This window comes from Talpa occidentalis, unplaced genomic scaffold, assembly GCF_014898055.3.
Source record: "Talpa occidentalis isolate TD23 unplaced genomic scaffold, MPIMG_talOcc4v2.1 talOcc4.7, whole genome shotgun sequence".
NCBI lineage: Eukaryota > Metazoa > Chordata > Mammalia > Eulipotyphla > Talpidae > Talpa > Talpa occidentalis.
This window is the reverse complement of record NW_023605083.1, coordinates 71,719,931-71,747,183: the sequence shown is the minus strand read 5'-3', so window position 1 is coordinate 71,747,183 and position 27,253 is coordinate 71,719,931. Positions and strand designations below refer to the sequence as shown.

Below are 27,253 nucleotides of genomic sequence, written 5' to 3'. Positions count from 1 at the left end.
CTATAGGCCAGGTTCCAACTCACAAAGACAGAGGAAAACACAACAGGAGATGCTCACGGAGCTGCCAAGATGTCCCAGCACAGCATCAGACATGTGACACTCAAAACAGCAGTGGCCAAACTACCCAACAAGTAGCCCACATTCATGCAGCTCAGCAAGGCACCTGGCTGTGGGTCTTTGCCTGTTTTCCAGGCTGTAAGAGCAGCCAAACCATGAGCAGTTTCAATTGCTTGGCCACTTCCAAAGCCTCCCGACTTTTCCTCTCTGAGGTTGGCTGCTGGAAGCCTATCCACATTCTTCAGAGGCCCACAACATACTTCTGGAAGATAGGCATGGTGTGGGCAGAAATCACTGATCCCACTTTCCCTGAAGATCTGGAAAAGCTGAAATCCCAGGCATTGCAGCCCTTATATTTCTTATCAGAGTCTCCACCCATACTGATTTTTTTTTTCCCCCCACATCTTCCCTGGGGCTGTCTATCCTCACCAGTACCCTCACCAGGGGGCACCACCTATAACAGTCTTTGGTTTTAGCCACCGGTTCCAAATCTACTATGTTCCATTGGGTCACTTCCCTACTACCCTCCAGCTCTGGTTGCCTCAGTTCTGTACATAATTCTCTCAAATCCCTAACATTTTGTTCAAAATATTGATATCATCTTTTTTTTATAGCTATATAATATGCCATGGTGTGGATATACCATACCTTGATCCAATCAAAATCCATCAGTGGTCATTTAGGCTCCTAGATAGTGTAAATTGTACTTCTATAAACATTGTGAAAATACAATTTTACTTTTATGGGATGTTTTAATCAATGATTCCATCTTTGAAATAACAGTGTTTTGTTATAACTTTTGAGAAATTTTACTTTACTTCTGACTTTATTTAAATTTTTTTAGATTGTTCTCTGAGATTATATGGCTCATCATGTAGCAGATTGGGTTTCAAAAATTCAGATGTAAACATTGACGTTCAATTTCCAGCCATTGTAAGTACAAAATGTTTGAATTTTCACAGTGTTATGGAAATTCTTTTTTTTAATTGTGAGCTACAAATGATTTTATTTTAGATATTTGAAGACAGTTCAGCTGTAAAAGTGGAAACTTCTTTTCTTCAAGTTTCTATTTTTATGTCTTTCCTGCTTTGACTTTTACAGCATTTCTTTTACTACACCACAGACTTTGACTTTTTACTCTGTAGATGGTTCATGCTTACTTAAACACAGATTTTCCTTTTTCTTTTTTTTTTTAAGATTTATTTATTTATGCACATAAGAGCTGGGGTACAGACCAAAGATGTGGGGGGTGAGAGGATTCACCAGAGACAGAGTGGGGAACAGAACAGGCAAACTGACCAAACCACACTGCTGAGGGGAGCAGCGGGCGAGACAGGAAAGGTCTGCTGTGCCATGTGGATTGCTCCCTGGCCTACCAGGGATTGAACTCATGCTGCAGAGGCTGCAGATTGCTTCATAATGCGGTGCTTAACCCCTTGCGCCACCAGGAAGGCCCCCTCACCAGCACCCAGCACTGATTTTCTAATTCTCAATGTAATGAAGGTATTTAGGTTCTGTTAACTTAAAAAAATTAGATTTTCTTGGTAAAATAGGCTTTCAATGATAGGAAAGGATTTCAGATTTTATATTTATTTTCTTTTTTTTTAAAAGATTTATTTATTTATATACACAAGAGCTGGGGTACAGCCAGAGATGCGAGGAGTGAGAGGATTCACCAGACACAGTGGGGAACAAAACAGGCAGACTGAAATACACTGCTGAGGAGAGCAGCAGGCAAGACAGGAGAAGTTTGCTGCGCCAGGGCTGCTCTCTGGCTGACCGGGGATTGAACTCGTGCTGCAGAGGCTGCGGATTGCTTCATAGTGCAGTGCTTAACCCCTTGTGCCACCAGGGAGGCCAGATTTCAGATTTTAAACAATGTAGGCATATAAAAAGTTATGACCAGAAAGCTTAATTAGCTCCTGAATTCCCTCCTTTATATACCTATTTCGTTAAAATAATTAATGCTTTTGAAGAGCTACACCCAGACTAGATTACTGGTTTAAACATGATTCAAATGTATGTTGAGTAAGAATTTAAAATTGGAAGGCACTTGAGTAGATTTCCTTTTTATCCACTGATGATTTCCAGACCCATTTGCATATGGTTTATGCTCATTTGACTGGATTGCTAGTTACAAATACAGATGCCAGAGGCCCACCCTCAGATGTTCAATTTCACGACCTTTCATTCCTTGCCATCCTTGACTGCTATAGCGACGTGGTCTGTTGAACAAATGATTTTGCTTTTCCTTGCACCCTATATTCTGATTAGTAATTTACTAGCATAGTAGTTATTTTGGCCTCATGTCACTTTTTCATTTAGCAGTATTCAGTCACTATTATATGCCAAACACTACTGGATTCTAGAAGACAAAACAAACAAGGAACTCATACTTAGTGAAGGAGATAGGTAACTGCATATATATAATTACAATGAGAACTATGCAAGGAAACAAGGTTCTGTGACAAGGCAACAAGGAATGTGCAGATTCAGTAGTCATGATGGCATCTTTGAATAGAGAACATTTAAGCTGAGCTCTAAAAGATGAAAAATGGGTGAGGTTAACAGTGTTTCAGGTAGGAGGAGCATCATTTGCAAACATTGAATTAGTAAGGAGCTTGGCTTAGCAAAGAGCTGATAGGAGTGTATAGCTCTGGTGAAGGGACCAAGAGAGAGAACAACAAAGGTAAGATGGCCATAAACTGGGTCCCAACATGCAGCATCTTGTAGGTCAAGGCACTTTCAATTTGACCTAAGGACAGTAAGAAACCACTGAGAGTTTTAAAGGAGGGGCATGACTAGATCTAATCATTTTAAATGGTTTTGGTTTTTACCTGGAGCAAAGATCAGATAAAGATAAGACTAAAACCAGCTGAGACCAGTAAGCTATCTTTGGAAATAGCTTTACAGAGTGAGGTAATACTGTTCATAGTTAGACAGCTTCTAGTCACAACATTGAGATTTGCCCAGAGACCAATTACCTCAAGAATTGGTTAATCAAGTTCATGGTACTAGTCTTTCTTGCCCACATTCATTCTTGTTTGGTGTTCCATTAGTTTTAGGTAATTTGGATAACTTCAGATGACTATGTACAGTGAAGCAAAAGTACTTACTGATAAATTAATGTATTGATTTATTTTCTAGATGTGTCAGCCAGATGTTCTCTTACTTGTTCAAGAATGCTTAAAGAGCAGTGGTAAGACCAAATTCTTTTCACATTTTGCTCTTAAAGATTACCTGTGTCTCTAATTTGAATATATCTTAATTCTCTAACTTTGAAAATATGAAGTATGTTTTAAATTCATATGGGAAATATCTAAATAGAAAAGACAAAGCAGATGCCTATAAATTATTAGCAAGTTAATTGGAGTGCTTTTAGTTATTCTACTAGAATAACTATTTTATAAGTGAAACTTTAGCTTGGTAATATCACAGCACATAAAGATTAAATGAGTTCTGGACTGAGACTAAAAGGATGAAGAATATGTGAAATTTACTCTAAACGGTAAAACTAAAGGAAAACCTACTTTATTCAGGTTTTTATTTTTTAAAGATTCATTTATTTATGCACACAAGAGCTGGGGTACAGGCCAGAGGTGTGGGGGGTAAGAGGATTCACCAGCGAAAGTGAGGAACAGAACAGGCAGATTGATTGACCAAAGTGTATACTGCTGAGGGGAGCAGCGGGCTAGACAGGAGAGGTCTGTTGCACCATGTGGGTTGCTCCTTGGCTGGCCGGGGATCGAACTTGTGCTGCAGTAGCTGAGGATAACTTCGTAGTGCTGTGCTTAACCCCTTGCATCACCAGGGAGACCCTATTCAGTTTAAATTAGACTTTATAAGTGATAAATATGTGCGATTCATTCCTGATTAGTGAATTAATAAATAGTTGTTATAGGTTAGGTTTACTAGTTGTCCAGAGTAATGTTCAGCTTAGCACTATGACTTTTTATACTTATTAAACATTTTCCTCATTAAACTCTCTTGTCATTTGAAAGATCTTTTGTATCCTTCTTGTTAAACATTTAAGCATTCTTTTCATTCAATATATATTTTGACCCCAAGTTTTTAGTAACTTTGCAGCAATTTTGTTTTTGAATGTCCCTTTCATTTTCTAATTATGTTATCCACATAAAATTTAAATACTGTGATTCAATGTAGTCATTTCTGATGAAAAATTAGGTTTGCAAAATAAGGGTTTTAAATTTGATTACTTGATTCTCAAATGTACTATTTTCTTTTCTTTTTCTTTAATTAATTAACTTATTTATTTATACAAGCACTGGGTACAGTCAGGAGTGGGGGAGGGTGAGAGAATTCTCCAGAGCGGGGAACAGAATAGGCAGATGGACGAAATACACTGCTGAGGGGAGCAGCGGGCGCGGCAGGAGAGGTCTGTCGCGCCATGTGGGACCCTCGCTGGTGGGCAGGGATCGAACCAGCGCTTCAGAGGCTGCGGACAGCTTCTCAGCCCAGCACTCAACTGCTGCGCCACCACTTTCTTTTCTTTTTTAAGTCAGCTCAGAGCTTTATATTGTAATGGTTTTTGCGAAGACCAAACTGGATCAAGTCACAACTCATATTTGTCCTTTATCTAGTTCTTATTTTAACCAAGGGTTTAATGGAGCCACTTAATTTTTTTTCCCTTCTTCAGATTCCTTTATTGATGTTGATGCAGATTTCCATGCTAGGGTGCCAGTGGTCGTGTGCAGAGAAAAACAAAGGTCTGTTTATTTAAGTTGTTTTTATATTAAATGTCAACTTGCCAAAACCATATGTACTTTGCTATTAATATCCAGTTTTAGAATGATAAGCTCCTTATGTAGTTAGTTTCACAGGCTCTACTGTCATTCTTCCTATACTCCTGGAATTTGATGCAAGAGGAAAGAGGCTTTATTTTTTTAAAATAAGAGTAGATTCAAAGGAAATAATGTAGGAAGGTAGCATTTTGATTCATTTCTACTCAGTAAAAGACAACTTTATCAATTGGTTACTTCTCTAATCACCTTTATTTAATATCCTTTTAAGCAGAGTTTTTAGCAGTGTAGAATAACAATTAGTGTGTGTTACCCTATGCGTTTTTCCCTCCTTCAAGAACCATTGCCATCATCACCATAAACTGGTGGTTTATAGGCTATTATTCTTTATTAGGTAGATTCCTCCAGTTCCTTCTTTTACTCTGACAAAGATGAATTCATGGCTCCCATTTGAAACATCCTATAGTATTCTCTTGTTGGCATTTCACCCCCCTTCCCCCCTCCCCCAAATAATTTCAATATTATGAAAACACAAAGTTTTATTTCTGGAAAAGTAAACTCAGAAAATACCTTTTAAAAATCCAACTTCTTAAATGAATCAAAGATTTAGTGCTTTTTTTTTTTCTTATTTTTATTTTTCAGGTAATTATTAGTATTAGGTAGTTAGTATAAAAGAGCTGGTAACTGTGTAACACTTTTTTCTCTCTCATTTTCATTCCCATTCCCGACACCCACAGTGGTCTGCTTTGTAAAGTGAGTGCAGGAAATGAAAATGCTTGTCTGACAACAAATCATTTAACTGCCCTTGGAAAGCTAGAGTCAAAACTGGTTCCTTTGGTGATTGCATTTAGGTACTGGGCCAAGGTAGGTTTGGGTTCTTTAAATTCATGAATATATTCTATGAAGGCATAAAGTAGTGAGCTTTGACTTTTACATAGTTAATTTGATCTTAAACATTGGTTGTGTATTTTTAGATGTCAAGAAAGTAGGAATCTGAGTATTGGAACAGAAATTTTCGTGTGTACAGGAAGGAAAATTTTGTATTTGTTTCACTGTTTACAGTATTACTCAAAGGTCCAAATGGCTTACAGTGCATAATAAAAATCAGATTTGTGGGTCAGATCCCAAAGGATATGACTTGGGAATTTGCAGTTTAACTAGGTGCTCATTTGGCACAAGAAAGTTTGAGAAAAAACTTTTCATATCATTTCTAATAACATACCCAGACACTCCAAAAGAGTAAAAGTTGTAATAGCATTGCTTATATTTTCATAATGTTCTAGTATTCAACTGTGAAGTGCTCTAACAAACTTTAGAATAGTTAGTGTTCCCCCAAATTGTAAGGTCCCATCATGATTATTAAATTGAAATCCTCTGTAAGTACTTTATAGAGAAAAGTCTCTGCTTTTACTGATTTTTTAAGGTTTGGCAATAACAACGCATAGTTCCTCTTGCTTGAGTTCAGGATGACCAGAGAATGCCCCACTCTTAAATGGGTAAATTGATAATTACAATATGCCATCTTTTAAAAGCCACCTCCTGTTCTTTCATTAAGGAGTGCTTTTGAAGTTGTTACTTATGTTAGTGCTCATGAGTTTGCTTGCATTCTGTGCTCTAATCACCTGCCTGACCAAAGAATGCATTTTGAAGGCAGTTTATTAGGATGAAGGGACCAATAAACAAAGCCAATTGACTTGTAGTTAGAGTTGAACCATCATTTTAAGTTCATTAGCAAGTGTTAAAACCAAGTGAATGAGTTTATTGTGGCTACCACAATATAAAATAGCAAACATTATTTTATAGCCCTATCCCAGTAAGTTTAGTTAACAAGATTAGTATTTGAAATCAATGCTGTCATAACTTGTGGTTGCTGCAAAAGTATATAAGGAAGCTTTACAGTTTGTCACTGAGGTATTTTGTTATCATATGCTGCACAGACAGGAATACAGTTACAGATTTCAGACCACATTGTGTCCATAACAATTTGGTACACAAAAATGCTTATCCTCTTTTTTTTTTTTTTTTTTTTTTTTTTTTGTAGCTTTGCAGTATAGATCGCCCTGAAGAAGGAGGTTTGCCACCTTATGTGTTTGCCCTGATGGCCATTTTCTTTCTTCAGCAGAGGAAAGACCCCCTTCTGCCTGTTTATCTAGGATCATGGGTAAAAGACTTTTTGTTTCTATATCTCATGCTAATGTTACCACAGGCCCATTATCTCTTTTGCATAATATCAGAAATATGAAAATATAACTAGAATTGACATGTATTCATTTATTCTAGTGTGCCTGTTCATACCTCTTATTGCCAAAATATTATATTTGATTACAAGATGCTGCCCTATATTTTACTCTGGGTATCATTGCTTCTCTAAATTGAAAAAAACTTAACTTGTGAAAAACATTGTCCTGAGAGTTTCAAGTAAGAGCATTGCACCTATAATAAATTTATGATATGGTACATGGCTTTCTTTGGGTACAGTTTTATAATTTGTTAATTGAATTTGAATATTATCTCTAGGAAGACTGTAGGAAAAATTTAGTTTACTATAACTTACTTTTTATTTTTAGTCTCTTAATGGTTTTATTCTCCATTTTTTAAACAAGAAAATGTGTGTTAAGATTGCTACCTATTCCACAAGATACAGTGGAATAGGTAGTTAGTCTCTTGAATAATACTTTGGTATTATCTTTAGTAAGACTTCAGTAATGTTGCCGAAAGAGTGTTACCTTTCTTTGTGGATAAATTAAGTTCAGTTGATATATTCTAATGGAATTTAAGAAGTCACGTCAAAGTCAAACTACTGTTACTCTCATCCTCTTTATTCCCTTCCTTTAGCTTGATAAATCTTATACACATTATAGACAGACTAATTTGTAGGATGCTAACTTTGGCACATTGGGTATTTTAACTATTTTCTATACAGAACTGTCATCTTTTAAGGAGGACATGTTCTAGATACCTAAAAATATAATTGTAGGGAATTATTTCTTTTACGCTTAATGGATGGAGAAATAAACACGGATCTTCATCTGTCAAAACATGGGAATAAATTCTAAAGCTCAAGATAAAGTCTGTTCTGCCATGAGGAGTTGCACTTTGCTTTGTGTCCCAGTTGGCCTAACAGTGGCTTTCTTTGTCCTTTTAGTACTGAAATAAAAGAATTTAGGGCCCTGAGAAATACCTCTGCTAGACATCTTATCTGGTGGGAAAAAAAGAGTGAGAGAACAAGGTCATCCCATAGCTGATAAATCATCCTTTCTCTCAGACCCAAATAGGTATTTGTGGAAATCTTTGAAGTTTTACCTTTGACCAAGAAAGAGCAGGTTAGAATGGAACCAAATCAGTTGGATTCCTATGTCCAAAAGGGCCCTAGATGTGTAGCCATACTCAACTTTTGTCTTACCCTTTTCTTGCATTTCCGATCACCTGTATGTGGTCATCTGTCATTGACATCAGGTTGCAGGGGAAAAGGTACTGTTCTGGTGATGAGATTTTCCTCAGAGTTCCCTTAGGAGTACTATGAATAACCTTTTCTATATATGAATAGCCTTTTCTATGGCCAGTGTATTACTTCCTGAGTAGTCAAACGAAATTCTATAAAATTTGACACTGAATTTGTTTTGATTTTGATTATGTTATTTGTTTATTTAAGATTTAATGACTAAAACAGGTATGTGGTAACCAAACACTGGATCGAATTTTGTGTACCAAATACGGCAATTTCTACTGACTGAACCAAAATGATCCACAATTTCCAGTGTTTTAAACTACTCAGACACCCATATGCTGACTTCAGCTAGAGTTTTAATCAAAAATGTAAATCCATGAGGAGAAAGAAATTATATTAATGTGTTACTCAGGCCAGACAATCTTACATGCAATTCAATTTTTTCTGCTGAAAATCCATTGAAGATTGCAAAATTACATGTATGGTAGTGACTAAACAATTCCTTCAAAATTTTTTAAAGTGCTGTTTCCTTTGGTCATTGATTGGGCTAGGCCCTGGAGGGACCAAACAAGACTAATTTCTTTCAAGAACTTTAGAGTATATTTCCTCTGGGCTCTGATCTGTCTTTTCAAAACTTTGAACCATTCTCTCCCAATCTACTCAAATCTTCATGTCTGAGATGAGCCTCTCCGACTTCATTATAACTCCCATTTTAAGGTAATTAGATCTTGATATGATTAAAGGTTCATCAGAGCAAATTGTGAATGATGAATAGGTTTAACTTTGTCCTATGAGCATCTTTTGTAACCTACAACAGTACTTAACTGGTTTTCTATAGATAGTATTTAATATCTGCCTTATTTGTAGTGCGTAACCTTTAACAAGCAATATTTATTTCTTAAAACTATTTTAATATTGAGGGTTACATTTTTGCTCTACCTTGTGTGTACATGTTGTACTCACCTTCCACCAAACCATCGGTGCCCATATCCCATCTTTCTCCCTCCCCATGCCTTCCTCCTTACCACCACTTCCATTAGCAACCATTATATTCTTTAACTGACATAGATTTATTCCCACTCTACTTAGCTTGTGTATTTTTTTTTTTTGTTATTTATATTCCACAAATAAGTGAAACTGTGATATATGTCTTTTACTTTTTGAGTTACTTCCCTTAACATGATTACCTCAAGGTCCATCCATTTTGTCCCAAATGCCGTATTTCATCTTCACTTCACAGTTGTGTAGTATTTCATTAAGTATATATCCCACTGTGTAGTAGTTCATTGAGTATGTGTACCACAATTTCTTCACCCATTTGTCTGTTGAAGGTTGGTGCCCTTGCATTGGCAGTTGTGAACAGTACTTCAATGTACATAGGTATAGATACATTTTTTTGTAATAGAGTTTTCATATTATTTGGAGAAATACCTAATGGAAGTATTACCAGATCATACAAAATTTCCTTTTTTTTTTTTAAAGATTTATTTATTTATACAAGAACTGGGGTACAGGTCAGAGGCACGGGAGAATGAGAGAATTCACCAGAGAGAGCGGGAAGCAGAACAGGCAGACAGACTGAAGACATTGCTGAGGCGAGCAGTGGGCGAGGCAGGAGAGGTCTGCTGCGCCATGTGGGTTTCTCCCTGGCCAGCTGGGAGAGGCTGCAGACAGCTTCACAGTGCAGTGCTCAACCCACTGTGCCACCAGGGAGGCCCTCTTTTCTTTTTTTAAGATTTATTTATTTATGCATACAAGAACTGGGGTACAGGCCAGAGGTACATGGGGTGTGCAGATTCACCAGAAACAGGAGCAGAACAGGTGGATTGACTGAAATACACTACTAAGGGGAGCAGTGGGCGATACCGCAGAGGTCTGCTGCACCATGTAGGTCAGATCCCTGGCCTTGGATTGAACTCAGGCTGCAGTGGCTGCGGATAGCTTCAGAGTGCTGAGACTTAACCTCTTGTGCCACCAGGGAAGCCCCTCCATTTTTATTAAGAAATATCCATACTGGTTTCCACAGGAGCTACACTAATATTCCCATTAACAGTGGATGACAGTTCATTTTGCACCACAACCTCATGAACATTTGTGTATTCAGTTCTTTATTTCTAGTTTCACAGGGGTGAGATGATACATCATTGAGGTTTGGATTTGCCTTTACCTTATAGTAAGTCATACTGAACAATTTTTCACATGTTTCTAGGTCGTATGATCGTCATTTTTTTTTTTTTTAGATTTATGTATTTATGCAAGAACTGGGGTACAGTCAGATGCACAGGAGGGTGAGAGGATTCACCAGAGACAGAGTGGGGAACAGAACAGGCAGACTGACTGAAATACACTGCTGAGGGGAGCAATGGGTGAGACAGGAGAGGTCTGCTGCGCCATGTGGGTTGCTCTGGCTGGCCAGGAATCAAACCTGCATTGGAGAGGCTGTGGACAGCTATATAGCTTGGCGCTCAACCCATTGCGCCACTGGGGAGGCCCTGATTGTCTTCTTTAGGAGTGTCTTTTTAGGTCCTTTGCCATTTTTTGATTGGGTTGTTTGTTATCTTGTTAGATTGTATAAGAATTTGGTAAATTTTGGAGATTAGCTCCTTGTCAGATGTGTGATATGCAAATATCCCATTCTGTAGCTTAGCTTTTTGTTTTAGTGATAGCTTTTTTTGAGGAACAAAAGCTTTTTAATTTGATGTAGTCCCATTTGTTTATTACTTTTTCCTTGCTTTTGGGGTTGAACCTCCAAATATATCTTTGTGGTAGATGTCCTGCAGTGTATTCCCTATGTCTTCTTTCACATACTGTATGGTTTTGTTCTTATATCCAGATCTTTTTTTTAAAGATTTATTTATGCATACAAGAACTGGGGTACAGGCCAGAGGTATGGGGGTTGAGAGGATTCACCAGAGACAGAGTAGGGAGCAGAACACACAGAGTGACTGAAATACACTGCTGAGGGAATCAGTGGGTGAGTCAGGAGAGGTCTGCCACGCCACGTGGGCAGCTCCCTGGCCAGGGATCGAACTCGTGCTGCAGTGGCTGCGGATAGCTTCATAGGTTGCATCTTAACCCCTTGAGTCACCAGGGAGGCCCCCCTTTTTTTCTTTTAAGATTTATCTCTACAAGAGCTGGGGTACAGGTCAGAGATGCGGAAGGGTGAGAGGACCCTTCAGAGACAGAGTGGGGAGCAGAACAGACAGATGGATTGAAAGCACTCCTGAGGGGAGCAGCGGGTGAGATAGGAGAGGTCTGCCACGCCATGTGGGCATCTCCCAGGAATCGAACTAGCGCTGCAGAGGCTGCGGACAGCTTCACAGCACGGTGCTTTACCAGCTGCACCACCAGGGAGGCCCTATATCCAGATCTTTAATCCATTTTGAATTAATATTTGCATGGGTCTGTTTATTTCTTTATTTGTGGACTTTCAGTTCTGTTCAATTCTGTTCAAATCTGGTCTTATTTTCTGTTTTTGTTGCAGTACCATACCATTTGGATTACTGTTGCTCTGTAATATAGTTTGAAGGCAGGAACTGTGATAACTTTTTGTCTGAGGATTGCTTTAGCCATTCAGGACCTTTTGTGGTTACATATAAATTTGATAAGTACTCTGTTTCTTCAAAATAGTCTTTGGCTTTTTGATAGGTATTACATTGAGTCTGAATTGCTTTGGGTAATATGGCTATTTTAATGATGGTAATTCTAATCCATGAGTATGGAATATCTTTCCATTTCTTTGTGTCTTTTACTGCCCTTAACAAAGTTCTTTACCTCTTTCATTAGTTTTACTCCTAAGTATTTCATTCTTTTTGGTGTGATTGTAGATGGAATTGTATTCCTCATTTCCCTTTGTTCTGATACATTATTTGCATATAGAAATACCACTGGGGGCCTCCTCATGGCCTGGAGATTGTCTCAGTGCTACCACTGTGACAGCCTGAGTTTGATCCCTGGCCAGGGATCTAACCCACATGGCATAGCAGAGCTCTCCTCTCTCTCCCACTACTCCTTTTAGCAGTGTATTTCAGTATATCTACCTGTTCTGCTCTCCACTCTGTCTGTGGTGAATCCTCTCACCCACTCACCTCTGAGCTATACCCCAGTTCTTTTATGTGAAAATAAATAAAATCTTTAAAAAAAATTAGAAATACCACTGATTCATTGAATTTGTGTCTTGCCACTTTTTGGTATTCATTTATTGTAGTAGTTTATTGCTAGTGTTTTGGTTTCTCTTAATATATTAACATGCCACCTGCAAATAGTGACAGTTTCACTTTTTTTCCAATTTGGTATCCTTTTATGTCTTTTTTTGCCTACTTGCGTCAGCAAGAACTTCCAGTACTATGTTGAATAATATTGTTGATAGTGGACATGCATGACTTGTTCCTGATCTTAATGGGAATGCTTTCAGCTTTTCACCATTGAGTATGATGTTGACTGTGGCTTTTATGATGCTTAGGTAAGTTCAATTTTCTCGAATATTTTTATCATGATTGAATGTTGAGTCTTTTCTAATTCTTTCTTAGTATCTCTTGAGTTGATCGTGTGGTCTTTTGTCTTCCTTTTTTGTTGAGCCAGTGAGTCACATTGATTGATTTGTGTATGTTGAACCCACCTTGCATCCCTGGGATGAAGCCTGCTTGATCACGCTGGATGAGTCTCCTGATATGTTGCTTTATGCAGTTTCTAGGACTTTGTTTGGGATCTTCATATCTGTTCTTCAGAGATATTTGCCTATAATTTTCTTTTTTTGTGTGCTGAATTTGTTTGGTTTTGGGAACAGGATAATACCGGTCTCATAGAATGTGTTGGGGAATTTTCCTCCCTGATGCTTTGAAGAGATTGACTAGGGGAGGTATTAGATATTCTTATATGGTTTGGTAGAATTCATTGAAGAAGCCATGTACTGGGATTTTATTTGTAGGGAGACTTATTGCTCTTTTAATTTCAGTGCTTGTGATTGTACTGTTTAAGCTCTCTGGTTCATCCTGGTTCAATCTTGGGAGGTTGTATGAGTCTAATAATTTGTCCTTCTAAGTTGTCTGGTTTTTAATAATTTGTAATAGGTTCTTATGATACCATATATTTTTGCCATGTTTGTTGTAATTTTTTCCTGTCATTTCTGATTCTATTAATTTGGGTTTTCTTTCTTCTTAAGCCTATCTAGTGGCTTGTCATCTATGTTTATTTTTTCAAAGAACCATCTCTTGGTTCACTGATCTTTTGGACTGTCCTTTTGTTTACTATTTCATTTGTTTCTGCACTAGTTTTTATTATTTCTTTCCTTCTACTGGTTTTCTACTGGTTTTTGGATTCTTTTTTCTGATTCCTTCAGCTGCAGAGTTAGATTGTTAATTTGAGATTTTTCTTTCTTTTTTTTCCTGCGAGCCTCTGTTTCTATAAACTTACACATAGCACTGCTTTTAAGAGTATCCCGTAGGGTCTGCTCACTTGTCTCCATTTCCATTAGTCTCTGAATACTTCTTGATCTCCTTTGATTTCTCTAATGACCCAAGAGGTGTTCGGAAGCATTTTGCTTAGTCTCCAGATGATTTAGTTGCTGTTTTTTAATGATATATTTATTTATGCGTACAAGAGCTGGGGTACAGGCCAGAGATGCGGGAGGTGAGAGGATTCACCAGAGACAGAGTGGGGAACAGAACAGGCAGACTGAAAACACACTGCTGAGGGGAGCAATGGGTGAGACAGGAGAGGTCTGCTTTGTCATGTGGGTTGCTTTCTGGCTGGCTGGGGATCGAACTCGTGTTGTCTGCAGCACAGATTGCTTCGTAGTGTGGTGCTTAACCCCTTGTGCCACCAGGGAGGCCCTAGTTTGTTTCTTTTTGTGGTTAATATCTAGGTTTATATAGCATTGTGGTCTGTGAAAATGCTCGAGGTAATTTGTTTTCCTATATTTTCAGACATGTTTTATGTCCTAGTGTATGATCTATTCTGGAGACTGTTCTGTGTGCACTAGAGAACAAAGTATAATCATTTCTTTTGGGACAAAAACTTATAAATGTCCAATAAATGCATCATGTAAGGCCTTTATTTCTTGTTAATATTCTGTTGGGGGACCTTCATGCAATGGTGTGTCGAGGTCTCCAACAATAATTGTATTATTGTCAACGTTTTAGATCTGTTAGTAGTTGCTTTTTATGTAACTAGATTCTCCTGTATTTTGTTCTTAAAGATATTAATAACAGTTATATCATCTTGGTTAATTGTTGATCATTATATAATGTCTGTCTTTGTCTCTGATTACGTTTTTCATTTGAAAGTCTAGTTTATCTGATATGAGAATACCAGTTCCTCTTTTTTTTCTTTGAATTATTAGCATATATTTCCTTACCCTAACCTTTTGTTTTTAGTTTGTTTCATCTTTTGGTTTTAAATAGGTCTCTTGAAAACTAAATATCAGTGGCTAATCATTTCACACCACATTATTAGGCATTGTCTTTTATTTATTTATTTTAAAGATTTCTTTATTTATGCATACAAGAACTGGTGTACAGGCCAGAGGGGGGTGAGGGGGGTGAGAGGATTCACCAGAGACAGAGTGTGGAACAGAACAGGCAGATTGACTGAAATACACTGCTGAGGGAAGCAGCGGGTGAGCCAGGAGAGGTCTGCTGCGCCATGTGGGTTGCTCCCTGGCTGAGGATCGAACTCATGCTGCAATGGTTGTGGATTGCTTCATAGGTTGCATCTTAACCCCTTGTGCCACCAGGGAGGCCCAACTAAAATAATTTTTACAGTTATTTTTGGTTGAGATGGTCATCCCAATTTGTATTTCATCATGTCGTGGGTAGAATCTCAACAACTATTTTAAAACTTAACATAGTAGAAAGAAGGGTTTTTAAAGTTTGTCAGCCCTGATACTCATCCACGTTTTGCCATTTATATCCTTGTTACCTTAAGCAGCTTATTTAATATCTGAGCCCTAGTGTCCTTGTATGAAAAACTTAAATGAAATCATGAAGAATGTAAAGTTAAAACAAGACGGAACAAATGTTCTCCTTTCCTCTTCAACAGAAAATGAAGTTCTCAAGGTATGGAGACATGAGCTCCTAACCTAGTGATCCTTTTGTCAATAACAACTATGAATTTTCAACAAAGTAAAAGAAACAATGTGAAATCGCTGGAAACTGAACAAATGCAAACAGAATTTAGGAAAAAAGTAAAAACTTGGGGGCCTCCCGGTGGTGCAGCGGTTGAGTGCTGGGTTGCAAAGCTGCCCGTAGCTTCTGCAATGCCGGTTCGATCCCCGGCCACTGGTTGAGAGTCCCACATGGCGCGCAGACCTTTCCTGCCGCCCGCTTCTCCCCTCAGCAGTGTACTTCGTCAGTCTGCCTGCTCTGCTCCCTGCTCTGCCTCTGGTGAATTCTCTCACCCTCCCACGCTTCTGACTGTACCCCGTGCTTGTATAAATAAATAAAAATAAAATCTTTAAAAAAAAAAAGTAAAAACTTGGAGCAAGTGACCAACACAGAGTCCATTAACACAGAGTCCACTAACGGCAACGCTGATAGAAAAACCAGTCTTCTTGTAGCTAGAGGAGCTAGGTCTATTTATAAAGGGGGGGGGAACCCCAAAAGGAAAAATAGAGAGATTTGTGTGTCAACTCAGCACATCTCTTAAGTCCTCAACCAGTCCAGTCTGTCATATAAGAAACCTGGAAATTGTCACTCCATCTTCACGAAAAGAAAAAAGCTGAACAAACTGAAAATGAGTAATGTGTAGAACTGGTCACAGGGAAAGCCATTATCACCCAATTTGGAGAGACAAGCAAATATAGCAAATTAAACCTTGTCTTGAACATAAGCTTAGGACCAGCTCCTGCCACTGGGGCCAGGACCAGTGTAGAGTAAATTTTAGACTGTGTGTTCTAGAGAGCCAGTTTGGACAAGCTTGAGAATTATAAACCATAGGGAAGTCTAATCTCAAGGGATCCCTAGGACTTTCATAAATTGCATCGCTAGGAATTCCCACTAGGATCTCATGGTAACAGTCAAAAAAAATCTCCTTACACTTTGGTCAGGGTAAAAGGAAAAGCAGCCATTTTTAAATATATCCATAGCATATTTGAAATATCTGTCCTCAAGGAATATTTACTAGAGCCTAACTACCTTGAGTTTTAACAGGCCTTCATTGAGCTGATGTAAGAAATATACCATGCTCCAATTCACTCAGGCCTTTCAGGCTCACACACATGGGTGAAAACTGAGAGGCACTTTGCTAAAGTCACAGCTCAGGGCCTCAAGTTCTCTAAAAGACTGACCTTTGATCATGGGATGATACAATGCATGCTTTCCTTTCCCCCACACATACTGGTCGTATTTAAAGCTGGGAGGGAAATAAATTCATACTAAAACTATATCAGATGATAGTTTTGAAGAAAAAATCACCATGGACAAAAGAGATATTTAATTATGCTAGAATCAATTCATCAGGAAGCACCCTAAAAAAATGTGTGTCTATTAAGAGAGCACCAAAATACCTGAAGCAACAATTTTAGGAATCAATTCTACCACAGAAGACATTTTACACCCCTTTGACAAATTGACTTCTGTGTTAGCTAAACAGAAAAATCAGCGGAGATGGAATTGATATTCACTGTCAACTACCTGAATCTAATTGATATTTATAGAACTCTACACCCTACATCTGCTGAATACGAATTTTATCCGAAGTGCATATTGAACATTTACCAGGATAGACCTGGTTCAGAAATAAGTTTCAATGAATCTGAAAGGGCTGAAGTCATATAAAGTATATACTCTATCCAAGGTGGAATTATATTTGAAATGAATAACAGTAAGATATTAAGGGAAAGCAAATATATTTGGTACTTAAACAGTGCGTTTCTGACTAATCTATGGGTGAGAGAGGAAATCAAGGAAGTTAGAAAATATTTTGAACTAAGTGGTAATAAATTCAGAATACATCAAAATTTGTAACAATGCAGCTACAATAATGTTCACAGGGAAATTTATAGGTTTGAATGCTTAAATCTAGAAAGGTCTAAAATCAGTGACCTACATCTCACCGCAAGAAGTTTGAAACTGAAAGAATTTTGTATATAAGTACAAAGTAAGCTGAAGAAAGGAAATAATATAGGAGTAAAATTAACAAATGGAAATTAGTCTAGCAGTAGAGAACTTAACAAAGCCAAACGGTTTTCTTGATTAACAGTATTGGTCAACCTTTGTTAGATTAAGAAGAGAGAGCACAAATAGGAATGAGGAGGGGTTATCTCTACACATCTCTTCTGTTATACTGTTTATTAAATAATTATTTCACAAAATCATCATTATTTTTGCAAGTCAAAGCCATATTTTTTACTTTAAAAATGTTTTTAAATTTACATGTAGTTCAGTGATAGGCCATAAATAACACATTTTACATTTTCTGTGAATTGCCATCTTTTCATTTCTCTGACTATATATGCTGTTTGATAGGAAAATCATTTCTACCTTATAACAATACTATGTATCTTAATTTTTCCTAGATTGAAGGATTCTCATTAAATAAGCTGGGGAGCTTCACTCTTAAAGACATTCAGAAAGATGCTGTGGTCTGGGAATACTCTGATAATGCTACAGGAAATGCAGACAAAGCAAAAGAAGAGGCACCTAAAGAAACAGCCACCAAAAGGGGACAGGTCTGTTTGCTTTCGTTTCTAATTTTACCTTGTATTTTTAATTCAGTTGTTAATGGTGGAGTTTGACTTAATCAGTCCTCTCATCTTCCTACAACTATCTTAACTGCTTCATGACCGTTTCATTTCCTGGTCTAGTCCTTTTAATAATCGTGTAGTGAGAAAAGGTAAAACTAGATCATTACCTCCACATCATCTGTGTGCAAGGTCCTGTAAAAGATACTGAGGATTCCTAGATAGATCCCTGTCCTCTAAGCGCTTACATCTTTTACTTTTAAATAAATGAAAAGTTGAATTATTAAAATAAGTCATTAAGTTGATGAGCTAACCTGCTTGTGCTCATCCACATCCTAGGGATAGGGCAAGGGATTTCATGCACAGGAAAAAAATTGTATTAGAGTTTTAAAAAAAAAAATCTGAGCAATTTAATTATACTAGTAATAAAAATAGGATTCTTCTCCCAGATTAATAAATGGTTCCCTGACCCTAGGGAGGTACTATCCCTATGACAGTACTATCCTTCTGAGAACAGCCTTGTAATCCTAGCTTTCACAAAGTCATGTGACTCTTCTAGTCTTGTTTTACTTATGTCTAAAATGAGGAGACTGGTGAATCATGGATTTTCCACTTGTGTTTTTGAGAATCCTTGAGCTTTCAGGCAAAGGAGGCAGTGCCACTTTACCCCTGCTGCCTCCATAATGCACCTCTTCCAGAATGCATCTATTTCCTATTTGGGGTTGTAACAGTAGATAACAGGGCAGGCTGTGGAGTTAGAGTACGTGGCTTGTACCCCAGCTCTACTACTTTCTAGCTGTGTGTCTTTGGGCAAGTGACTTAATCTTGCTGTGCCCCAGTTTCCTCACCTATAAATGGAGATGACATTGGTACCCTCTCATAGGGTCATTGATTTATAGACTGCTAACCCAGTGCCAAACGTGGTAAACACTCAATAAATGTTAGTTGCTATTGTTTATTTAAAAAAGAAAGTGTTCTGTACTTTAAACAAAATCCATAATATTAAAAACTGTAAGTATCACTAATATAATAGACATGTTGAAGTTCTCTAAGTGTGATGCTTAATAATCCTTGGTAATGCTGAATAAGGCTTAAGGATAAAGAAATGTAATTTAATGAGGCTTTCCATTTCTGGATTTTCTTTGTCCTCAACATCAGTGTTTGGGACCTAGACAGCTTCCATTTTCAATCAGTTCTGCTTTGTAAATCCACCTGGTGACTTTATCTTACTTGACAGAACCATTGTGGTTGAGATTTAGTGATTAATAAAACATCATACCACATGTTTTAAAGTTTGATATAATAAAGTGAGAGTGAAAACAAATTTGTATACCTAGAGGAAAGAAATATTTTTCACTGTGAATTTTAAGAATAATGTGAGGGAAAAATTTTTGCCCTTAAATCCAATTAAATACTTTATCTTTGCATTTTTATGCTATTAGGAGAGACTAAGCATGCTGCCACTTCTGAAGTTCAGATCTAGACAATTCTGAAATTGCATGGGGTGGTGAAAGAGCATTATACTGGGATCCAGAGACATTGTTCTCTTCCTGCCACTGACAAGCAGCGGGACATTTGACAATTCATGGAAACTCTTTGGGATTTAGTTCCTTCTCTTTGACATGGGAGTCAAACTTGATTACCTCTTAAGAGCATCTTATAGTTGTGACATTCTGTTTCAGTGATATATGGATTTCTTGTACTTTAAAAAAGACTATACAAGTGAAAAAATACAGAGAGCAACCAAGTCTGCCAGATGCTTTCCCTTATTTCTGATTTAATCTTCATCACTATCCTGTGTTATAGGTGATATCATCCCTACTCTGCAGATAATGGTAGCGACCATATTTTGAAAATGTGTGCCAGGCACTGTGCTAAGCTCTTTACAGACATTCTCTCACTCAGTCCTCCCAACAACCCTATGAGGTGGGTACTGTGATCCCCAATGTTCAGATGAGGAAACTGAGGCTTAGACAGTTAATATACCTTGATTAGAATCATTCACAGCTAGTAGGCAGAGTTGGATTTCAAATCCAAGCATGTCCCACTCCAAATTCAGTTCTCTTTAGCCACTGTGCTATACTGCCAATCTGAGAATGAAGCAGCTCAGTCACAGAGCAATGAAGTGCTATGAAGTGGCAGATTTGAACCTTTTTCTTTCTTCCCCTCCCTCTCAAAATCCTATGCACTTTGTGAATTATTACATTATGGTATATTTCAACTTGTCAGGAGTCTGTGAATGTAAAACTAGTATCAGTTTCTGATATATCAAGGGTTACCTGACTTTCAGATTAATTGCCACTGCAGATGCAGTCAGCTTCTGTAGCCTATCAGGGCAAAAAGTATTTTCCCTTTTGCTCTATGCCTTTAAGCTGCTGCCCATCTCTGCATGTGAACTGTGTAAAGGCTCCCTCCAGCAGCAATAACAGTGAGAGCTCGGTGCTGAGAGTAATAGAATCCATGCACAGTTCTCCACCTGTCATTAAGACTTCAAAATTAGGAATGCTTCCTGGTTACATAAAACTGCCTGCCTTTTCCTATGATAATGACTAGATCTTAACATACTCTGATACCAGGAGTGCAGTGAAGGAATGCCATTTTCCCAAAGTGATATAGAACCTAGAATGTGATTTTTATCTAGATGAATTGTGAGATTCTTACCTTTGTTAAGGTTTTTCAGGTTGTTTTAATATGATGCTTAAATAATCTCTAGTTTTTCAGATTGTGCTGGCATCTGAAATAACCCATTTGTTTTCTCTTTGCTATTAATAGGTATCCTTAATATTTGACTTAAAACACCAGCCTTCAGTACCAATTGGGCAGCTCTGGGTGGAATTGCTTCGATTCTATGCTTTAGAATTTAATTTGGCTGATTTAGTGATAAGTATCCGTGTCAAAGAATCAGTATCTCGTGAATCAAAGGATTGGCCCAAAAAGCGCATTGCCATTGAAGGTATCTCAATTTATTTTTAATTCTTTTTTTAAAAAGGCACCAACCTAACTCTTTATTTCAGTCTCTTTTCAGCGACTACATGTAAGGTAGGCCTTAAATGAAATAAATAGTTAGAAGCTTATGTGTGTTATAGTGGGTCATTCCAATGGACTGAACTGTTCTTTCAGTAATTAAAGCATCTCAATTACTTAACTAAAAGTATTGCTGACTGAGACCTTGTTTTCTCTGTAAGTTTGTAACAGTTAAGTTTTTTCTGAGTGATGTGTGACTACCCCTTTACTCTTTTCTGTTGTTATTTCTGGATTTTTAGATTCAGTCCTTTCATGTATTGTTACTGATGTTACATAGTTTTACAAAGGTGAGGAAATTATCTTTTCTCTTGAAAAAATGCTATTCTTCTTTGGTTTCCTCTCTATTGAGAGTAAAGGTAAAGGAGAGTTATTTTTGGAATGTCTGCAATAACATTTAGAGCTTTTTCTTAAAAACACTCTTTAGTAAAGGTTCTATTAACTGAAACCATTGTGTGAAAGACACACTCATGTGCCCTGTAGATTTCATTAAGTGGACTAGTTATCACCTTTGCAAAGTCAGGAGGTTGAAACCCCTCTAGAAATCTTAATTCTCCTCCAAGTAATTTAAAGAACCTCCTAAATGGAATTCTCTTATTTTTGCTTGATTTTTTTTTTCAAGCTTTATATTGCATAAGAGGGTTTTTTGCGTTTTGCATAAATTCTGTGTGCAGTCATGGGGATCTCACATTTTTAAACCCTCCCCTGCAGTTTCTCTGGCTCAGCTCTTCTGGCCAATTGCCTATCCCGCTGGAGTTCTAGGGGAGGAGAAAAGATTGAGAGAAGTGGTGTCTCCTTCTGGTGCCTCCCTCTCGCCCCTGAATTCAGTCCAGCCAGTTCAGTGATGGGGCTTCCCAGGGCAGAAGAGTGGAGGTAAGCTCTACAAAGCACAAGGCCTGGCTGAGAGGGGAAGCAGAGCACTCAGCAGAGCCTGGTGGGAAGATCTCACTTCCCGAAGGCATAAGAGCCGCACTGATGCCATCTTTCCTGCCTCCACAGTCACAGAACAAAATAGGGAAGGGGTACTGGTTCTGAACAGAATGGGTTCTCTTAATATAGCAGATATTTAAGAAAACATTTCTCTTTGTTCTTAAGCTGTATCTTATTAGTCCGCATCCCCATTTTTTAAAAAAAGCATACAGATACATATTAAATTTTACTGTTTATTTGTTTGCTTTTTATCTACAGCAGATTAACTTAAAACATGAAATAGAAATATATGAAGTGTGCATTTTTTTTTTTTTTTTGTTACAGATCCATACTCTGTTAAAAGAAATGTGGCAAGGACCCTAAATAGTCAACCTGTGTTTGAATATATACTTCATTGTTTAAGGACAACATATAAATATTTTGCTCTGCCACACAAAATGACAAAATCCAATGTTCCAAAGCCTCCAAGTACTGTTACGTGTATTAGCAAACATTCTAAAGAAGTAACCGAGCATGATCCAGATGTACAAGCCAAGGATGATAAATTCAAAGCCTCAGTTTTGGCTCAAGATTCTGGTTCCACGGCAAACACTGCCTGCAAGGGACAGTTGCTTACTTCTAAAGAGACTGCTGAAAGCTTTGGAAACCCACTAGTGGAGGATGTGGGAAATACACACGACAGTGTTCACTTGGAAAACTCAGACTGTCTAATGACAGAGGATAGTTGTGATGTTAAAGTACACCATCAAGACATAAGTGAAAATGAGAAGCAGAAAATTGAAAGGGAGGACATGCATCCTTCGACTGCTGGTGACCAAGGTTTAAGTAATAGCAAGCATGGAGAGCATGTCTCCTGTGGTAATGCACAAGGTAATGAGACAGACAGCACTTTGGGCATTGATGGCTTCCAAAATCCTACAGCTAAAGAGCATGATGGATTTGCTACTTTACATGGGAAAACTGATGCTGATGATAACATAGAAAGGACTAATGAACTTGAAGATGCTGTAAGCCACTTTCCCCCTTCAAGACATGGCTACACATCAGAAATCATTCACTCTGATGAAGAGGAGGAGGAGGAAGAAGATGAAGAACTCATGTTCTCTGCTACCCATAGGGAACATGACGACAACATTGCTGATGAAGATGAATTAGACAACACTTACACCAGGTCAGGGGAAGAGGATGCCCTGTCTGAGGAGGATGGTGATTTAGGCCAGTCTGCTAAGTGCAAAGACTTGGAAGAATGTGGAAAACATGTGGATGAAGCATTACTAATGGAACTTAACAAAATTAATCTTCAAGAAGGAAATGTATGTGAGGAAAACTCAACTGTGGATCAGTCTGGTTTCCTCTATGAGTTTAGTAAACTCACCTTCACCAAAGGCAAGGTAATGAATGCCACTTCTAGACACAGGAGACTATGAAACCATTTTAATGTTTGTCTTTCAATTTGTGTACTAAACAGGGCTCTCCACTGTTTGGTGGACCAGTTGGTTCACTTCCCTCCTATGGGAATTGAATAGGGCAAAGGGAATGCTGTTGCTAGTGAGAAAGCTTTCTCCTGAGAAAGGATGTCTCTGTCTCAGATAACTCAGTGCCTGCACATTGTTTTTATTCCTTTAAAAAGTGGAGAATACATTGTTTACTTTTAAAAAGGGTCAGGAGGTCTTTGTTTGCCAAGTTGATGTAAAGTCTTACTTTGCTTTGCCATCTTCCTGCAGTCTCCTACAATAGTATGCAGTTTATGCAAACGAGAGGGTCACCTAAAGAAGGACTGTCCTGAAGACTTCAAAAGAATTCAGCTGGAACCTCTGCCACCGTTAACACCCAAATTTTCATACATTTTAGATCAAGTTTGCATCCAATGCTATAGTAAGTTACTAATATTTCTTTGGATTTCTCAACTGTCATCTAATCACTAAACTGGTAGCTCCATTATGAAATAAGTCTGTGACATTCTCCATTGTATCTACAGTGCTCTGTATCTTCTATTCTATTTGGGATATTCCTTGCATAATTGTTAACAATGGAGGGATAGAGGCAGGAAAGATCTAACTGGTGATCCTTGAAATGTTTTTCTAGGTGCAGTTATTAGTGTTTCATAATGTGAAGCATTCCTTAGGTCAAGTTGGGAATAACTATCTCCAGCCCCCTCTCCTAGAGATTTATGGGGCACTCTAGCATAATAAAGACTTCTGAGAAATGTTATTGTAAAGAAAAATATTTAATTCTTAACATCCTACAATTCCAAAATCTAAGTATAGAAATCTTTCTAATTGATACTAATTAATAGCCTACATAATAGCCTTGTAAGCAACACCAGTTTTCAGAAGCATCAGTATACAGAAAAAATTCATTTAAATGGAGAGACATGCAGCTCTTTCAAGTGGAAAAGCTTGATACATCATATGCTGCATCTTGAGAGATGTCTTTGCTAGTAGACACCTATTTTTTTTTTCACATCATTGTTCATTTTTAAACAATATTTGCTTCCCATCTACCACCCTCAGGTATAATCCCCATAGAATTTCCTTCACCAGTACATCCATGCACCATCACCACAGTCCCCTGTGCTCCTCCCTCCCTCCCTCTAATCCCTCTCCCTCCTCCTCCCCTGCAGGATGTCTCTGATTTATAATTGTCTGTTTTTGTTTTGTTTTGTTGTGTTTGTATGGTTATTATTTTTTTTACACTGGTGTCTTATTTGGTTCTCCTAAGTGAAACCATCCAATATTTTTCTTTTTCCTTCTGAGTTATTTCACTGAGCATAATTCCTTCTAGCTCCATCCATATTGCTGTGAATGACATGAGTTTATCTTTTTGGATTGCTGATTAATATTCCATTGTGTATATATACCACATCTTCTTGATCCAGTCATCTGTTTCTGGGCATTTGGATTGTTTCCAGGTTTTAAATATTATAAATAGTGCTGCAATAAACATAGGGGTACAGTTATTCTTTTGAATCAATGTTTTTTTGTCCTTTGGGTAGATCCCTAGGAGTGGAATTGCTGGGTCATAAGTTAAATTAATCCCAGCTGTTTATCTTTTCCTTGGCTTTCTTTGCTTTGGAGGATAAGTCTTTAAAGATGTTAGTGAGATGTATGTCTTATAGTGTTTTACCTATATTTTCTTCTATATATTTTATGGTTTCAGGTCTTATGTCCAGTTCCTTTATCCATTTTGAGTTGATTTTTGTGCATGGTGAGAGGTAGTGGTCTAGTTTCATTCTTTTACATGTAGTGGTCCATTTTTCCCAGCACCGTTTAGTGAACAAATTGTCCATGTTCCATTGCATATTCTTTGCTCCTTTGACTATTCACCTATTCTTCGTGTTTTGGTTTGTTTGTTTGTTTGTTTGTTTGTTTTTGTACAATCCACTTTGGGATTGTGTGCTATTAAAGGAACGTACATTCTATTTTGGAAAAAACATGTACATAAGCAACAATTTTTGTATTCACACTCTGAAGACTGCCCCAGGTTTTCTGAAGCCCACTTGCCGAACACCTGTTCAAATTAGTATCCATTTCAGGAGCAGATCTTTTTAAAAAGGCATCATCTATTATACATTGCTAATGCTCTCTACCCATTAGATGCAAAATGTAAGGGTTTTTGTTTTGGGGGTTTTTTCCCTGAAGCTTACTAGGTTTTATTTTATTGAAAGTTTCATTTTTTCAGAGAATGTGAAAAGTATTTCTGAATGTTTCTATTTTAAACAGAGGAGTTTGCGCCAACGATTTTAGAAGATCAGGCTCGTGAACATATTCGACAAAACCTGGAAAGTTTCATAAGACAGGAGTTTCCAGGTAAATAATTTTGTATCTTTTTAAGAAAGGTGATATGACCTTCCTTAAGAACGAGTATCTGTGTAACCAGCATACTAACGTTGAAAATAAGGTAATCTTGCTTTGATGGTAGGGGCAAGGTTTCAGCTAAGAAGACAATGTCATTATTTCTTTTAAAAGATGCCACAAGTGAATTTCATTTAGTATTATGTCTCAAGTGAAAATTTGTGCCTCTAAAACTTGAATTTAGTTGGATGCTAGTAAGCTTACATTGTTAAATATGTAGAATGACCCACCTTTTTTCTTGTTATGTTCTCACACTTAAGAATTAAATGGTGCTGGTAGTCTTTCATGCCATGTACAGCTTGTATTTATTAACAGATTTTTGAAAAAATAAATTTTGAGAAAAAGTAAGTTATAGTAAATGGTTAATAAGAATATAATTATAGTAAAGTTAATGTAAGGTAGTTAACAGAATAGTTTTGATTGATGAGAAGGCTGTTTTTATCAGAAAATTAAATGTACAGCAGTAATTAGTTATTACTTTTCATATATTCCTAACAGGAACTAAATTAAGCTTATTTGGCTCCTCCAAAAATGGATTTGGTTTCAAGCAGAGTGACCTCGATGTTTGTATGACAATTAACGGACATGAAACTGCTGAGGTATCGTAACCACATAAAACTTCCATTTGCTGTGGCAGTGTGAATTGACACTCTTGACTGATAATACAGCTTTATATTTTCCAAATTAATCAGGGCAAACCCCATGGAGCACACTATGTGATGTAATCTCTCTGGTCCAATACATTCAGAGGTTTAAGGTGAGGGCCTCCCCTGGTGGCACAGGCAGTTGAGCGCGCCACTGTGAAGCTGTCCGCAGCCTTTGCAGCACCGGTTCGATTCCGGCCAGCTGGCGAGGGTCCCACATGGTGCGGCAGACCTCTCCTGTCATGCCCGCTGTTCCTCTCAGCAGTGTATTTTGTCAGTCTGCCTGTTCTATTCCCCGCTCTGTCTCTAGTGAATCCTCTCACCCTCCCGCGATTCTGGCCTGTACTTCAGTTCTTGTATAAATAAATAAATCTTATTTTAAAAAAAAGTTTTTTAAGGTGAATTTCGAGGAGTAGAAAGTCTCATTCTGTCAACCTGTAATACAAAGTGGATTTAAAAGTGACACGTGGGAATTCTAGAAAGCCAGGCCAGCCTTTTTAGTGTCCTACTTGCATGACCATTGGGTGACTCATGCATGAACACACCTGTTTTCTGAAAAGTTTGTTAGTAAGTAAGGCAGTATGTCACAGTAATTAGAGTGCTTCATTTAACAGTCAAGGCAAACTTGGTTTCATCATTCCCTAAACATGGTTTTTGGTTGATAATTGATAAAATGGAAGTGATAGCTCCTCTTGCCTTAGGAGATTGTTGTATACAGAAGCTATCAAGTATATCTAGAGTCAGCAGGCTTGGCAGCTCACTGCCTGTTTTCTAAATACAGTTTTATTAGAGTGCAGCCACACCCCTTCAATCATATGTTACCAGTTGCTGCTTTTACCCTGTAACTGCAGGGTTGAATA

At 37.7% G+C, this 27,253-nt stretch overlaps 1 protein-coding gene across 10 annotated transcripts in view; it reads left to right on the top strand.

Annotated features, from left to right (window-relative positions):
• Nucleotides 1-27,253, top strand: part of TUT7 (terminal uridylyl transferase 7) — a 75,076-nt gene that overhangs the window by 10,221 nt on the left and 37,602 nt on the right. For all 10 annotated transcript variants that reach the window (XM_054689646.1, XM_037494940.2, XM_054689645.1 and 7 more), the window contains exons 6-16: nucleotides 902-990; nucleotides 3,205-3,256; nucleotides 4,715-4,784; nucleotides 5,555-5,681; nucleotides 6,859-6,978; nucleotides 17,780-17,932; nucleotides 20,717-20,897; nucleotides 22,220-23,286; nucleotides 23,620-23,770; nucleotides 25,618-25,704; nucleotides 26,248-26,348. In XM_054689646.1, coding sequence (XP_054545621.1) covers nucleotides 902-990; nucleotides 3,205-3,256; nucleotides 4,715-4,784; nucleotides 5,555-5,681; nucleotides 6,859-6,978; nucleotides 17,780-17,932; nucleotides 20,717-20,897; nucleotides 22,220-23,286; nucleotides 23,620-23,770; nucleotides 25,618-25,704; nucleotides 26,248-26,348 — 2,198 coding nt within the window. The remainder of the gene's footprint in view (nucleotides 1-901; nucleotides 991-3,204; nucleotides 3,257-4,714; nucleotides 4,785-5,554; nucleotides 5,682-6,858; nucleotides 6,979-17,779; nucleotides 17,933-20,716; nucleotides 20,898-22,219; nucleotides 23,287-23,619; nucleotides 23,771-25,617; nucleotides 25,705-26,247; nucleotides 26,349-27,253) is intronic.